Source organism: Melospiza melodia, chromosome 1 (genome assembly GCF_035770615.1).
Source record: "Melospiza melodia melodia isolate bMelMel2 chromosome 1, bMelMel2.pri, whole genome shotgun sequence".
Classification (NCBI taxonomy): domain Eukaryota; kingdom Metazoa; phylum Chordata; class Aves; order Passeriformes; family Passerellidae; genus Melospiza; species Melospiza melodia.
In genome coordinates, this window is record NC_086194.1 from 24,044,876 (window position 1) to 24,059,877 (window position 15,002).

The 15,002-nt window shown below is 38.5% G+C and overlaps 1 protein-coding gene across 4 annotated transcripts in view; it reads left to right on the forward strand.

Moving 5' to 3' along the window:
• The window catches only part of ANKIB1 (ankyrin repeat and IBR domain containing 1), an 88,388-nt gene that overhangs the window by 23,136 nt on the left and 50,250 nt on the right, over positions 1–15,002 (forward strand). For all 4 annotated transcript variants that reach the window (XM_063151229.1, XM_063151220.1, XM_063151200.1 and 1 more), the window contains exon 2: positions 9,127–9,392. In XM_063151229.1, coding sequence (XP_063007299.1) covers positions 9,205–9,392 — 188 coding nt within the window. In that variant the 5' untranslated portion in view covers positions 9,127–9,204. The remainder of the gene's footprint in view (positions 1–9,126; positions 9,393–15,002) is intronic.

Genomic DNA, 15,002 nt, shown 5'->3' on the forward strand with positions numbered 1-15,002 from the left:
CACCTTTTTATTTTATTTGAAACACATTGCTGATTATAAAACCAGTAGGTTTTATGTTGAAATGTATTAACTTTAGATAATCATTATTTCCAAATAAGACTGCATGCTTTTAGGAAGGAATGATGTTTGTTGTGTCCAGTCTTATTGCAGGTGCCTGACCTTGTGTAGCTATCCTTGCATTTGATGATTTACCATACAGGCCTCTTTCATATTTACAAGATCCAGTATGACCCTACAAACTGATACTCTTGCATATGAAAAAGCTTCCTCAAACTGAGAAACTTCTACTTCAGGAAGATGCTAAGGTTTCTAAGGGATTTTCAGATTTTACTGTGGAGTGTCCTCATGAGCGTCCCTATGTTACCATCCTGTTTAGTTTCACTTTCTGTGGATGTGCCTTGCAGACAGCAAATTTTGTTTTCAATTCTGTCAGTTTAACACCACTGAAAATGAAGTTGGTATTAAAGCTTTTGGCTGGCCATATTCTACCAGAGGTTCTCCAGAAGGTTGGGTTTGGGCCCTCATGCAGTTTCAAATTTGTTTACCTGTGCTAAGGTGAGCAAATGTACTTGAAAAATAAATCCTGGACCCAGTCAAGGCGAGGGTCCAGGCACATTGCACCCTATAGAGATTGATCAGTCAAGTTCCCATGAGGTTTTCTGTAGTTCTTTATGTTGCCACCTTCATTCCTCCTTTCATGTTCTAGCTGTGCTCTGTACCAGGACTGGTTGTCTTTACTCTCACTTTTTCTAGGCAGATCAATCTGACAGAAATACACAAATTTCTTCAGACTTTCTGCCCCATGCAGCATCAGTCTGTGAGTCCCATCTGTCCCCAGCTCTGTGGACTGTTGCCTTGTAACTCTTGGGGGTGGTTTCTGTGCAGTTTTTGGCTATTGAATCTGATTTCAGAGAGAACACACATTTGTCTTAAGCAGCAACCCATCTCAGTTCAGTTCATCTCACAGCTAAGCAAAGTGTGTTTGGATGTTTTTTGCAGAGGCTCCCATCCTCTGGACATAATGTGTGTGTGAGGGTAGGGAGAAACCAGAGAAGCACCACGGTGACTGGAGTGTGTTCACATGCTGCCAGCATGGGAGGTGTTGCACTGCTTAAAAACACTACCAATCTCTGGTTCATATTCTTTAGTTTCTCACTGACGCTGTGTCCTGTGAGTCATCAGCTGCTGCTGCTTCTTTATACAGGTGCTGGGTGACACTTGTTCACTTCTTTGTGATGGAAAGGTGATGCTATCAGCATTGGCCTGTAACACAAAAGTCACTTTTATAGATCCTTAATAAACTGACAGTTTTTTATGCACTTTACCTAAAGTGTACTGTTACTTTAGTAGGTGGAACAGTCTATAGTGAGCTTTTTATACTAAATAAGTGTGCTTGGGATTGAAATGCCAGAACTATGTCTGTCTGTAGCCTGACTTAATCTAATAAAACAGCAAACATTTCTTTTTTGTGCTTCTTCACCTTCTGATCTAGATAGAGAAGGGCTTAGGGTTCTAGTGTTGGTAGACTAGGTACAAATCTTTTAGATTTTAGATTTGAGTTGTCTACATAACCTGAAGATTGAAGAGCTAGCTCTAAAAATGTTCTGCTGTATTTTATGCTGGAACCTAATACTATTAAGAATATCTTCACCTGGAGGGTGGTTGAGCATGGGAACACACTCTCCAGGGAAGTGGTCATGGCACCAGGCCTGACAGAGTTAAGAAACTTTCGGACAACACTCTCAGGTACATGGTATGATTCCTTAGATTGTCCTGTGCAGGGCTGGGAATTGGACCTCAATGATCCTTGTGGGTCCTTTCCAACTCAAAATGTTCTGTGATTCTCTGATTTCTCTCATATCACTGACTAAAGTACAGCAAATTAAATTACTAAGATTATTAAGGCCTTGACAGACAGTTGCATTGGGAACAACTCCAAAGTGTTATCTGAATTTCACAGAACTTTGAGGGTTTTGTTGTTATTTTTTAAAAAATTTTCTACAGACATGAGACCCTGGAAAGAATTTTGAAATTAATTCACAATTACAGGTGAGGCAAATGGATATTCCAGAACATAATTGTAGAATGATGATTCTTTTGTTCCATCCTGTGTGATTTGCTGTTCACTAAAGGGGGAAAAAAAAGTATACACCACAACAGATTGCTCCTTTTAACTTGTGCTGCTGGATTTTTTCTCCCTGACTACCTGCAGGAATGCAGTCTTTGTCCAGCTATCACAATGTACCTTTGGTTTGGCTGCACAGTGTCTTATCTCTCCTGCCATGTGTGTTTCTACCTACCCCACAGTGGATTTACCACATTTCATTAAAATGATGAGTGCAAGTATTGCAGGCAGCACAGTTAAAATTAATGTAGCTATTACTTCAGCTACATCCAAGCAGAGTTTTTTCTTAAACTGCCTCTAGTCAATGCTGCAGCTGGCCCAGTTGCATCCCTTTAAATGCAACAGTGCAAAGAAAACCAAAGCCATTCTTAAAATCCCTTTTACTCCACAAACTACAGTTGTGAAAGAAGCGTGTCTGAAAGAGAATATTCTACCTGGATGAAAGTCTTTATGGCTGAGTCAGTAAGCCAGAGTCTCAAATTACTAAATTGAGCAATAACTTTAACCTTCAACTTGTGGGTACATATGCTAGCATAAAGAGATTGTAACCCAAGTTGCTAGACTCTCTATCCCACAAGCATATAAATGAGGAAATAATTAATTCTCTCACTAGCCCACACTATGTTTTATTCAAGTCAACTTCTCAACATTTTTGCCACTTTTAAACCTTGGCATTTAAAGCATAGAGATTGTTATATTGGTGATCATTGTATGAAGGGTGAGATGTTGGCATAGCAATTAATTTTTTTTTGTTCTGCATTTTGATGTGTGAAGTGTAACAAGAGTTTGATAATGTTAAGTCTTATTCACAGAGGTTTAAAGTGGCAGAGACTCTTTCATTATTTCCTGTTGATGACTTAGAACTTTTGGCACAAACCTTAGCATATTTCAGTGTGTGAAAAAAACCCTTAACACCACCACTATTTTCTATAACCAGTTCTCAAGCTTTACAAGTGCGTTTGTTACTTCAGACTTTGCAGAAAAGTTGTCCCAGATACAGGTATCCAGAGAGAACAATTTGTAATTAATTAAAATTTGGCAAATCTTATAAACATCTAAAAATTAGATTTAGGCTTTTTCTGCTGCATCTCAATTACAGGCATCTGTGCCATCCATATGTAAAATAGGCATGCACATTTGAATGCTTCATTCTTAATTTTGTCTTCTTGGTAAAGTGAGATTTTTTTTTTTTAAACTTTGTGTAGAAGGGAATTTTTTTTTTAAACTTTGTAAGAGAGGAAGAAGAGCTCTACCGAGGGCTTTCTCTGCTGTTTTTGGGAGACAGCCTGGTATTCTGAGAGTTATTGAACATAACTTTTGACTTGCTTTGTTTGTGTTAGTCTGTCCCAGAAGTGAGGATTAAAATTGCCAACATCATAATGTGACACTCATCCTAAGCATACAGGTCACGAGGCTTTCTCCTGAACCATGAAGTTGTTTGTGGTTCCCTTATGCAAAAAATATTATTTATAATGTAGGACAGACTCTGCAGTAAACAATTTAGAAAGTCAGCTTTTAAAAATGGTCTGTTTAACTGCAGTATCCAAAGCAAATAAAATAGCTGCCTTTTGAGCTAACTGTGCTTGAAACAGAGGATGCTTTTAGAATATAATTTCAAAGTATTTCATAGTTTCATCAAAAGCCAGGTAAAATCAAGTATTTTTGATATCTTTTTATCCTTTTTGTGTAACTAATTTGTTATCACTTGTCATTTGAAGGGTTTAGAAGCCATGTAATGTACACTAATTTTAGTTAATGTATTTTATTTTAATAATATTAACATTTAAGTATGAGGAGCTACATAGTTTTGATCTTGGCTCACTTAGCTTTTCCGGAAGAATATTCTTTTAGTTTACATGACAAACTACTTAAGAAGTAGTTTTTAAGGTTTTTAATCTGCAAATTGTACTTAAACTTTTTAAGGTTAAGCTGTGTAATTATGAAGTAAGTGTTACATTGTAAAAAACAAAAGTTGCACATGACTATTAGCTTCAATCCTGATTGTTGCTCATTATATAAACACTAACTTTTTTTGGTGCAAGAAATATATAGCATTTCCTTCTCATTGTTAAACCTGAGTATTTTGTTACTGGTTTTGATAGATTTTCTAAGCAGTGTGATGCAGTACAGTCTGTCTCCCTTTTTTTCATTCCCTAAGGTTTAGAACAGCTGCTGTATCAACACGTGCCAGTCCTCCATTCAGTAAGAATTCTGTTTTAGTATTAAAGCAATTAAAATGTAAATTGAGAAAGATATGCCGTGTCATGAAAGACTTTTGTGTTCAATATGTGGTTCCTAAATTAGTGCTAGATGTATGATGTTTCCAAAATATTTACCTGTTCCCCTTTGTACAATATTTTACTATTTTTGACAAATTTCTAGAAAGGAGGAGCTCCTGCTAAAATCCTATGATGTCATTGCTGTTCTTCTTCAGACTCACTTCTAAGATGATGCCCATGGAAAAATCAATAGTAACTGGGCAGCTGCTCTCAGAATTTCATTGTTTCCTTGCTCTACTCATGTCTTTCTTTATCCACTTTTACCATCTTATATTCAATGAGAGGGGCTGTCTCTGTTAAACTTTTATAGAGCTGTGATACCAAGTGTTGCTAATGAGCCATAGAAATTACTGTTTGCTGCTAAGGCAGAGAAGTGTAATGGCCCTGATGGAGTTTATAGGAATCTTTCCCTAAACTTTAGAGTGGTTTTTGGGTTTTGTTAGGCTGGAACTTCTATTTGGCAATACAGTAATAAATATACTTTCAAAATTAGAACTTGATGTTTGGAATTCAGAAATAATATGGGAAATATTTTTCAAACATTACATTTAGTTTTTGCTGAGTTCTTTTGTGTAAAATGATGTTTGTGGTTATGACAAATGATAGAAGGTTATGCTAAAGGCCATGATACAGTTTTTCTGTTAGCACAGAGCTTGACAATTCACTGAATAGATCTCCTTACCAAAAAAAAAATCTTGTATTTGTCCTGTAAAATTCTGTTCAAGTCTCATTTTATTTAGATAAAATTCTAGAATATTGTCATGTTTGTGTGGTCATTTTTTTCCCACTGGGCTGTGGACGCTAAAAAATAGCCTAAGGATTTTAAATGCTGGGTTTATATGTAGAGGGAAGCAAGAGCAGTGACACTGATACTGCACACCCCCCATGTGAGCCAGGAGCTGCTGAAACTGCTTTAGCAGCACCTGAGTTCAGCTCTCCAGGTCTCTGACTGGCTGATAACCTTCCAGACCACTTCCCTGCCACCTGTGTCAGAGGAAATGTCTGTGTTATATGCCCTTCACCTCTAAAACCACAAAATGACAGACTGAAGGAGTGAACCAAGTTTCCTTTCCCTGAATGTCTGGTTCCATCTTTGCTCATTAACTTCCTGTTCTCTGAGAATGTAACAGGTTGGAAGCTCTTCATGAAAGACAACTGCACTAAAAGGCATCAGACAGGGCCCCTTTCAGCCATTCTCAGGTCAGAATTTTGCTGCATCAGCTGACACTTTGTCCTTTTTCTCCTTCAGTTGAGGCAGAGGCTGCTTTGGTGGTGGATGCAGTGGGGCTGTTTGCTGCAAGATGAACTGATGACTGTAAATGGGCAGATCTTGAATATTTTACTGAAGGGCACTCATCAACTACAGCAGCTTGAGAGAGGCAGCAGCTGTCCCATCTTTCTTTCTGCTGGACTTCCAGGCATGCTGGGAGCCAACTGTTAGAGCCAGGGTACAGAGACAGCTTCTCCCTTGTCTTTCTGTGTTTCTGCTGACCTGTTCAATTGCAGTTCAGAAAACAAAAAATACTACTGTGTGGCCCACCAAATTTCCAAAGCATAAAAGGCTAATAGTGCCTATTGTAGTGTTAAAAATTTTGTGGATACTGTATGAAGGTGACAGACATTTATATAGTTTATCATATCATGTGTTTTAAGTACAGAATTGTTTTCTGGGTTAATTTTGACCCTGTCACTTCTCTCCTTCCATTCTTCCTGAGATCAGTTTCTTGCTATCACATCAAATATAAGCTGTTTGCCATCACCTGAAGGGCCTTCATTGACTATCCCCATTCTATCATCTTTCATTTTATTTTGATAATGTGATGGCTATATTTACATTAGCCTTTGCTAAATTTTCAATACCTCTGCATTCATTCTTGGTTTTGTGTTGGAGTTCACTTGTGTCTTTTCAAAGCCATATCATAGCTCTGTCTCATAATCCTTCTTAAAATTCTCCCCTTCCTTTGACTGAGATTCATTTCCCTTGGAGTCTGTTCCTTTTATACAAACAAGTTTTTTACTCTTTCTATTTCATTCACCTTTCTGTATTATGTCTGTGTCATATTTAGCCCTTTACTGGACACCTAGGCTGTCAGCTTTTTTAAAGAAAGCAGATGTCACTGCTGTTTTCAGTGACTTACATGGTGCAGTCTGCAAATTCCTAAAATTTTTGGATGACATGATAATGTGCATAATAGTTCAAGCAATGTGCCTACATTTTTTACATTAGTAGTCACTGATGACAGTCCAACATTCTAATATACCCATGCTCCATCAAAAGTAAATAAAGTTTATTCAGTGTACAAAAGAATAATTTTTGCCTTTTCTGCACAAAAATGACTTGAGCTTTTTAGCTCACCCCATAGAGACCCTCACTTCTCCCATGCATTTCCATACCCCTGCCTAAATCCATTCAGATCTCATCTTCACATCTCAACAGAACCACCCTGTCCCAGATTTCTCTCTCAGGTGCCTGGGGGCACCATCTTATCTCCTTCCACTCTCAGTGTTCTCATTCATCCCTACCCAGGTTTGTTTAATGTTCCAGTTTGGGCAAGAAGCAGCGTGTTATGCAGCTGATGCAAGTTATCTGTGTGCTAATTTCCAGAAATAAATGCATGGAAATTGGTGCTGTTACGTTCTAATTTCAATTGATTTTTGCTTTTCTTGATGTTACAGCCATTAGTGGGATCTTCATTATTGATTTCCATGGTGATTCTGATATCTTTTAGGCATTTGTTCTCATTAATTTAGTTTATAGTCTTGAGAGCTACTGGTGGTAGATAGGGATTGACACATAATACCACAAACTAATCTTGTTAAACTTTAGTGAAATCGTTCTTTCAAGTTATTCCTGAGATTCTGTCTGTTGAATGTAATATGAACTGCTGGCTGACTAAAAAGAGAACTTTTCTTCATAGAATAAAGGGTTCTTAGACTAAAGCCTGAAACTACCCAGTATGTAGAGTAATGCATCTAGTTTTGCATCTGAAAACACATTCATTTATGGCACTGAGAGTTGTGACATAGTAATGTCAACATGCAGTGGCTTTCTTGAAGAATATAAATATTATATCTGTGTAGTAGCTGCATGTTTGTATTTTAAAATAAGTCAATGACAGAATGCTGCAGAATCTGTAGTGTGATTGAATAATCTAGGTTTTGGTTTGTGGATATAACTAAATATACAAGGATGTCCATTTGCATTTGGATGAGTGCCTACTTGGTTCTTCTTTAGGTGACTCTGGTCTCAAACAGCATGTTTAGTACGTGGAGGCAGCTGATAGAGCAGAGTCATTGCTACCTCACAACAGCTCAAAATAAGGGTTGCCTTACCACAATTTTGGAGGACAAAGGATCAAAATGAAGGCCACTTCCCTCCTTCTTGAACAGACCTGACCATGCTGATGAGGCAACTGGTGACAGCAGCTCTGGGGAAGCAAAAGTGTCATGCAGCTGTTCACCAGGCTTCCTCAACTGCTTTTAGTGTGAATTTTATCAACATCCTGATTCCCTTGGATTCTCTGCAGCTCTAGATCCCTTGGATTCCTCTGTCTACGAGGCTGGTGAGGCACCAGTAACTGTGTTGGAAAGCCAGTGTAGAAAGAGTAGCTTTGAGATAGTCCCAACAAGTTGAATACAAGGTGCTGGGCAGCTCCTGCCCTGTCTGATTTTATGTGCACAACATAGTCTCTCAATCCCCTAACCTGCTGTGCCTGGCATATTTGGATCCCTGAGTGTGCTTTGTGGGATGAAAGGTCTGGCATGGAGCAGTGTGGATGGGATGACTCGTGCACAAAAGGGACCTCCTAGAAGGTTCACTGTGCTACCAGCTGCAGCCAGTGCTGACTCCCCTGTCTGTGCCCTGACATAAACCAACATGTGCTCTCTGCAGCTGCACATCCAGATAAGCTCCTGATGTCCTGTGTCAGGAGCAGAGATGCTCTGTCTGCCCTGTCTTTTTGCAGCTTAATCTGCTGGGTGCCTCCATCAGGTAAAGGTGAGAGGCTGGGGAGCACAGCAGCTGGAAAATACTTCAGAGTACTGTAAGGTGCAATTGGTTTGTGCCAGTACAAAGGCCAGATGTTGTGTGGACCCATTCATTGTAGACCTAAGTGTAAGGGGCTAGGTGTTTAAAAGAATTTGCTTAGCAGAGCTGTTAAGATGGGGCCATGGTAATTCCGGTGTTCATGGGCATTCATCTTACTGGCACAGAAGGGTGCTGTGTACACCCACCTATACAAGCTCAGGTTCTTCAAGCATATTTTAATATGATTTTCTTTAATTAAAAGTTAAACTAATGTCTGCTTTATTGCATATTTTTGAAGAATTTTTCTTCCTTGTATAAGAATTTTACTTTAGATCTATTCTGTTTTTGAATTAACATCTGATTTTTAATTCATTTCTCATTCATGGAAATTCAGTGTTCATGCCAGTCTCGTAATACAGTTCAATATTAGCCATTTCTTTTCCATAGGTTTAAAGAGTGTAGGTAGTGAAGATATTTGCAGAGGGAGGGAAATCCACAATTTATCAGGGAAATTATCTAGAAGAATTGGGAATTGGTGTGCATTACCTAGAAAGACTTCAGCCATTCATGAGGAGAAGTACAGAGACCCTATGCACTTCTTCTTGACCTGCCTATTTACAGTGCTCTGCATTCTTTCTTTTCATCTAGGAAAAAGTATTTTATAGAATAACTGGAATGTTTTTTGTCTTTTTTAGGCTGTGAAGCATGTTACAGAACCGTACAACAAGTGGATGAAGGGGAAAGGAAGTGCCATTGATAGCTAGGACAGCAACATGGGAAATACAACCACCAAATTCCGCAAAGCTCTTATAAATGGAGATGAAAACTTGGCCTGCCAAATCTATGAGAGCAACCCTCAACTCAAAGAAACTCTTGACCCAAATACTTCTTATGGAGAAACGTACCAGCACAATACTCCGCTCCATTATGCTGCTAGGCATGGGATGAATCGTATCCTGGGGTAAGCAGCCTTTGAAATTTGGCTTGGCTGTGAAAAACTGACCTGAAAATGCAAGACTGTCAGCCAGGTTACAAACTCCTGGTGTGTGTGTGCATAGGTGTACACATATATGTGCATGTGTGTGTTGCACAGACAGAATTTGTAACAAGTTCTAGTAGTAATAGAAAACATTCAAATTAGTCTATAATCACAGGCTGATAAACAGTCTTTAATTTTGTTTCAGTGTCTGTTCCTTTCTTTGTAAAATTAGTCTTGGGCAGTTTTAGCTTGTTTCCTTAGGACTCCTATTTAATTGTTCTTTGAAAATAGGGACTGTTCCACCATTCTTGATGTGTTTTCCTGTCTTTAAATAATCTGTTTGCAAAGCTTTGTGGATATTACACCGATTGTAACTATTTCTAGATGGTACAATATATATTTATTCTTGCATTATTCAGACAGCTTTTATTTTTTGAGTTGGATAATAACAGTGAACATTAATATCTTGACAATGAGTAAGTTTATTGTTGCTGCAGTCAACATGGACTGCAATCCCTAATATTAGGTATTTCCATTCTTTTGTATTTTTTTCAGTTCTCTAAGATCAATTAAAGATTAACATCTTACCCATGTCCGGACATTGCAGACACAAGCTATTCTCATCTAATATTTTGTGAAGGTAGTAGCAGGCAGACGTTACTAAACCTCTTCTTCTGTAAGCACTATTAGAAAGAATTTCATAAATATCCTCTTCTTCATATTAGAAAACAGAACAGAAAGAAATACTAAACTGTGTTATTGGTAATATTCTTTTCATTTTTGTGTTTATGTCTAAATAGTCCCGTAGTATTCATAAGGTTTGTTTTGTACCTCAAATGCTGTAACTTTACTAGCTTTCTGGCCTCTCACCATAAATTTTTCCTCTGTGTTTTAGATTCATCTAACCAAATTTTTATTTTATAATTTAAAATTTAGCTAAATTTTGGCTAAATATTTTTCTCTTCTTCCCTATGTATTCTGTATTTCTATTTTTAATTTGTTTTCATTTAATCACTGAAACTTTTCTTTTATTTTCCCCCCATTCCTATTCTTGAATTATAGAAAAGAGTTAACTAAAATGAATTTAAAATAGTGTCCAGTTTTCACTTACACTTTCCATATTATTTTTTCCTCTGAGATTTTCAGATTTCTCTCAAGAAAATGGCTCTTAAGAAATTATAGCCTCATTGAGACAACAAGGACACATGGAATTGCACATATGAAAAGAAATAGTCATAATTACTGACTTCTGAGCAGTGCATTAGTTAATTATTGCATCATTATGATGGAATCTCAAATAACTGCTTTGTATTTTTTTAAAAAAGTCATTTAGAAATGCCATTTTGCTACTAGCTACATAGGCCCTTCAACATTTAAGTCTCACAGAAGAACTTTTTTTTTCACACATTACAAACTAACGATCAAAAGAATAATTCTTTTGCCTTGTTTGAATCAAGGGTTTGTAATACATTTTCTGTCTCTAAACATAGGGTGGGTGCCTGTATCTGCTGGAATCTGGTTCTGAAAACCCAGACTGTTAGAATTGTAGCACTTGTGAGCAATAATTTACTGAAGTTTTTTTACTATTAATTTTTCTGATGTCTTTCTAAGGGCTTCTGTTTAAGATGTGCTGCACATAAATGGGGCCTTTTTATCTAAATAAAGTAGTAAAAGTGAATAAATATAAGCCTTACTGTGTGTCTATTTGCTAAGTTGATAGCAGAAAGGGCACAAGTGCTTTGGAGTTAAGCTGCTTCTTTTTGATGCAGAAAGTCCTGGATATGGGAGGGGTTAAATGAGCTGATTTTTAAAAGGAGTGCTTTGATTTACTGACAAAGTTGAGTGCCTAAATATAAATTAATTTTAATTTCTTTGTATTTTGAGAGAAATTTACAATTATGAGATGTCCATAGTAGTATAATACTTTATGTTTATCTCTTCATAAAACATTTTAAATATTGGGGAATCTGTAGCACCACTAACTTCAAGCTGTAGCATTTACTTGCATGCACACCATATAATTCAATTTTTCATTACAGGCAATAGTATTATTGTGGGTGGATATCAACTGACGTGTTTACAGTTTACTGTGTGAGATTTTCTCAAAATAGAGTAGTGTGATGCAGTTGTTGGTACACCTTTTGCATTACAGAATGCATTGAGAGAGATATTTTGGGAAGTTTAGAAATATCCTATGTGGCAGTGCTGAGGGTGGTGTGACTGGCCAAAGGCACAGTGAAAGCACCAGGTTTGCAGTGAAAGGGACTTGGGGACATCCTGCTGCAGTCATCTCAGAAGGAAAGAACCAAGAAACTGGAGAGGAGGTGAAAGGGTCGCAAAGCAAAACTGCCAACCTGCACAAACTTGATTTAATCCAGCATGAAGTCTACTGGCAGAAACTTAAGCCAACAAAAATTTCTCAATGATTTTGAGCTGCTCAGTTATTATGCAGCAAGTATCTGAGTCATCTGGCTGCTGCACTTTTGATCCAATATTTACAGATCAGAAACAGGATCAAGATGTAGAAATTTAAAAATTTGCTGTTAACTTCTTTTCACAAGATCCAGCAAGATTTTATTAAAATGCTAGGATCATTTCTTGATCATTTTAATGAGTATCATAGGAAACTTTAGTATACTAGGAATGTTGAAATATAAACCAAAACATAGTCAACATTCCATTAATGTATAACTTGGTCTGCAGCCCTGAATAATGTTTACCTGACATACCAGTTTGTTTTAACATAGCACTTAATGTTTATAAACCAAAACTTGCTGACCACAGCTAATTAACTCAAACAAGAATTTTCTAAAACTTGATCTCAGGCCACTAAGCTCATCAGCAAAGAGAAGCCCCAAGGCTGGCACAGGATAACCCTCAGCCCCCAGCTGTGGCACCTGTCAGAGGAGCTGGCAGAAGGGCATTGTACTGGGTTCATGGGGCAGGGTTTTGGTAGCAGGGGGCTGCAGGGATGGCATCTGTGAGAAGAGATCAGTGTGCCCCACACCAGGCACAGCTGGTGTCTGCCAGCTCCAGACCTGCCCCACCACTGGCCAAAGCTGAGACTGTGGTCATGCTGGTGGTACCTCTGCATACTTAGGAAAGGATGAAAAATACTGCAGAGCTTCTATGAGAGAGGAGTGAAAAAAATGTGAGGGAAACAGCCCTGCAGAGAGCCCAGGCCAGAGTAGGAGGGGCAGGAGGTGCTCCAGGCCCTGGAGCAGATTTCCCTGCAGCCCATGGTGCAGGCTGTGCTGGGGCTGGATGGCCTCCCACAGCCCCTGGACATCCATGGGGAGCAGAGAGGCACCCACAGCCCCTGGACATCCATGGGGAGCAGAGAGGCACCCACAGCCCCTGGAGGACCCCACAGCAGAACAGGTGGGTGTGCTCTGAAGGAGCCTGGAGCCCATGGAGAGCCCATGCTGGATCAGGCTCCTGGCAGGAGCTGCACAGCCTGTGGAGAGCAGCCCACACAGATGCAGGGTTTCTGGCAGGACCTGTGACCCTGTGGGGGCCCACACTGCTGCTGTGTGTTTTGAAGGACTGTGCCCTGTGGAGTTAACCACACTGGAGCAGTTCTTGAAGCACCCCACACAGGAATTTTGAGAGCTTTATACAACATCCACACTGGTCTTATCCCACTACAAACATTTATCATGTTTCCCTATGAATTAAGATCTTGACAGAAGATTCATATTTAAGAAGGTAGTTGAAATTTCACTCCCTAAATGTGTATAAAAATATTACAGACAAAGCACACTGGAAACATGTTTTCTTTAGAAAAGACAGTCTTCAGATGATCAAGCACATCCAATGCCCTCAGGCTTTTTGTTTTTCTTTTTTGCCCAAGAGATGTTTTAGACCATCTGACTACTTAGTTTGAAAGAATTGCTATCAATGTGGAAAGTTGCTCACTGGAGTCTGGCTGTTGGTGAAGCACTCTGAGCTATGACAAGAGAACAGACTTTCCAGAGGCTGCTTGAGATGGAGTGACTGGAAATCACGAGGACTTGCTTGACGTTGAAAGGAAAAAAAAACCCTTAGATAAACTGTCATTTTGCAATATATGTGGTGTGACTTTCAGTTTTGCAGCTTTGCTGGGAAGCTTTTTGGATCAGTGACAGATTTTCCTCATTGTGTGTTTCATAGTGCTATATCTGAGCACTTTGTGGGTATTCAAGCCAAAAGTGGATTGTTGTAGCAGTCGCTGCTGGTCCTGGCCTGAAGAGTGGGGAGGAGGAGATGACAGAAACATGGAACTCTGGGGAGACAGGACAGGTTTACAAAGCTGATTTTTTCCTAGAACAAGAAAACCAGGACTTTCTTCTTACAGAGATTCTGGAAATTGCGGTGATTGCTGAAACTAAAGAAAAAAAAAAATCAAACCCAAACCCATTTCTCTTAACAATCTTGATGTCTACCATTCAGTAATGATGGTTAAGCAACTCTGGCAATGAAGGCATAGCTAGGTCAGTCAGAGAGAAACATTGGTAAATGTGCCTGGGATTTGTTCATAGGCAATATCTCTTGTTTCGTTACTATAATTTGGGAAGTAAATTTCACTTCAGAAGAATGACAGAACATCAAAATAGTGGTGGTTTCCTCTAGGCTATGCATCCCTTGCAATTTCAGCTACAGTCCCCTTCTGTTCTGCCTGTTAAAGAGGTTTCAGTGAAGACTGGACCAAGCAATTGTAATGCAGTCAAAAAAAGTATGTTAATAATTCCAGCATGTTATGGAGGGTGAATTTGCCAGAAAACTTGTTGACCCCAAAGGGAATGCTGCATTTGTCAGAGCACATTCAGGAATGTTTCTTCCCATGCCAGGTTTTGTTGGCTTTTCATCCATTTGCAGTCATGTTGAAAATTAGTTTTGGATAGTTTTGAGGGACATGTGTGTAGACTGTTTTTCAGAACAAGATTTCCCTGAAGTTTAGCGGTTATTAGAGGATTTTTATGCTGCAAAAATATATATTAAGGAAAAGTATTGATGAAAACCCTGTTCTTTGCAGGTCATCTGGCTTTAGAGAAGTGCTGTAGTTGCTTGTTTTGTGATAAGGTTGAAGCTGCTCTGAATTTTTTATTTTGTTTTTTTCTGGAGATGGAAATCAAAAAGAGGCTACTTCACTGTTTTGACAGACAGAAGTTCTGTAAATATTTAAACTTTGAGATGCAAATAGACCTAAATGACTCGTGCTGAAATCTTCATAAAGGTGCTAAAATTCATTTTTTTAAATTAAATTTCTGAACATCTATTCAATGCTTTGACAATAAGTCTAGTGTTCCTTTGTAAATTGCTTTCCTAACAGTACTTCTGATATAAATGTGAGCAAAAGAAAACTAATAAGGTTCATAGCAGCTCTTTATCTAATAAGGGCAAATGGGGAAAATGTGGGGTTATTAACCAAAACTACAGGATCCCAGTGTAAGGAAATTTGTATTGAGTGTACGGATGTTTTCAAGTAGGTTCAGAAAGCAACTGGAGGATTCTTTTTTTTCCTCCTTTTTTTTTGTTTCTCATGGTAATTCTTTGAATTATTACATGTGCTTGGGGTTTTCCAATTTAAAGCTCATTTGGAAGAAAAATCAT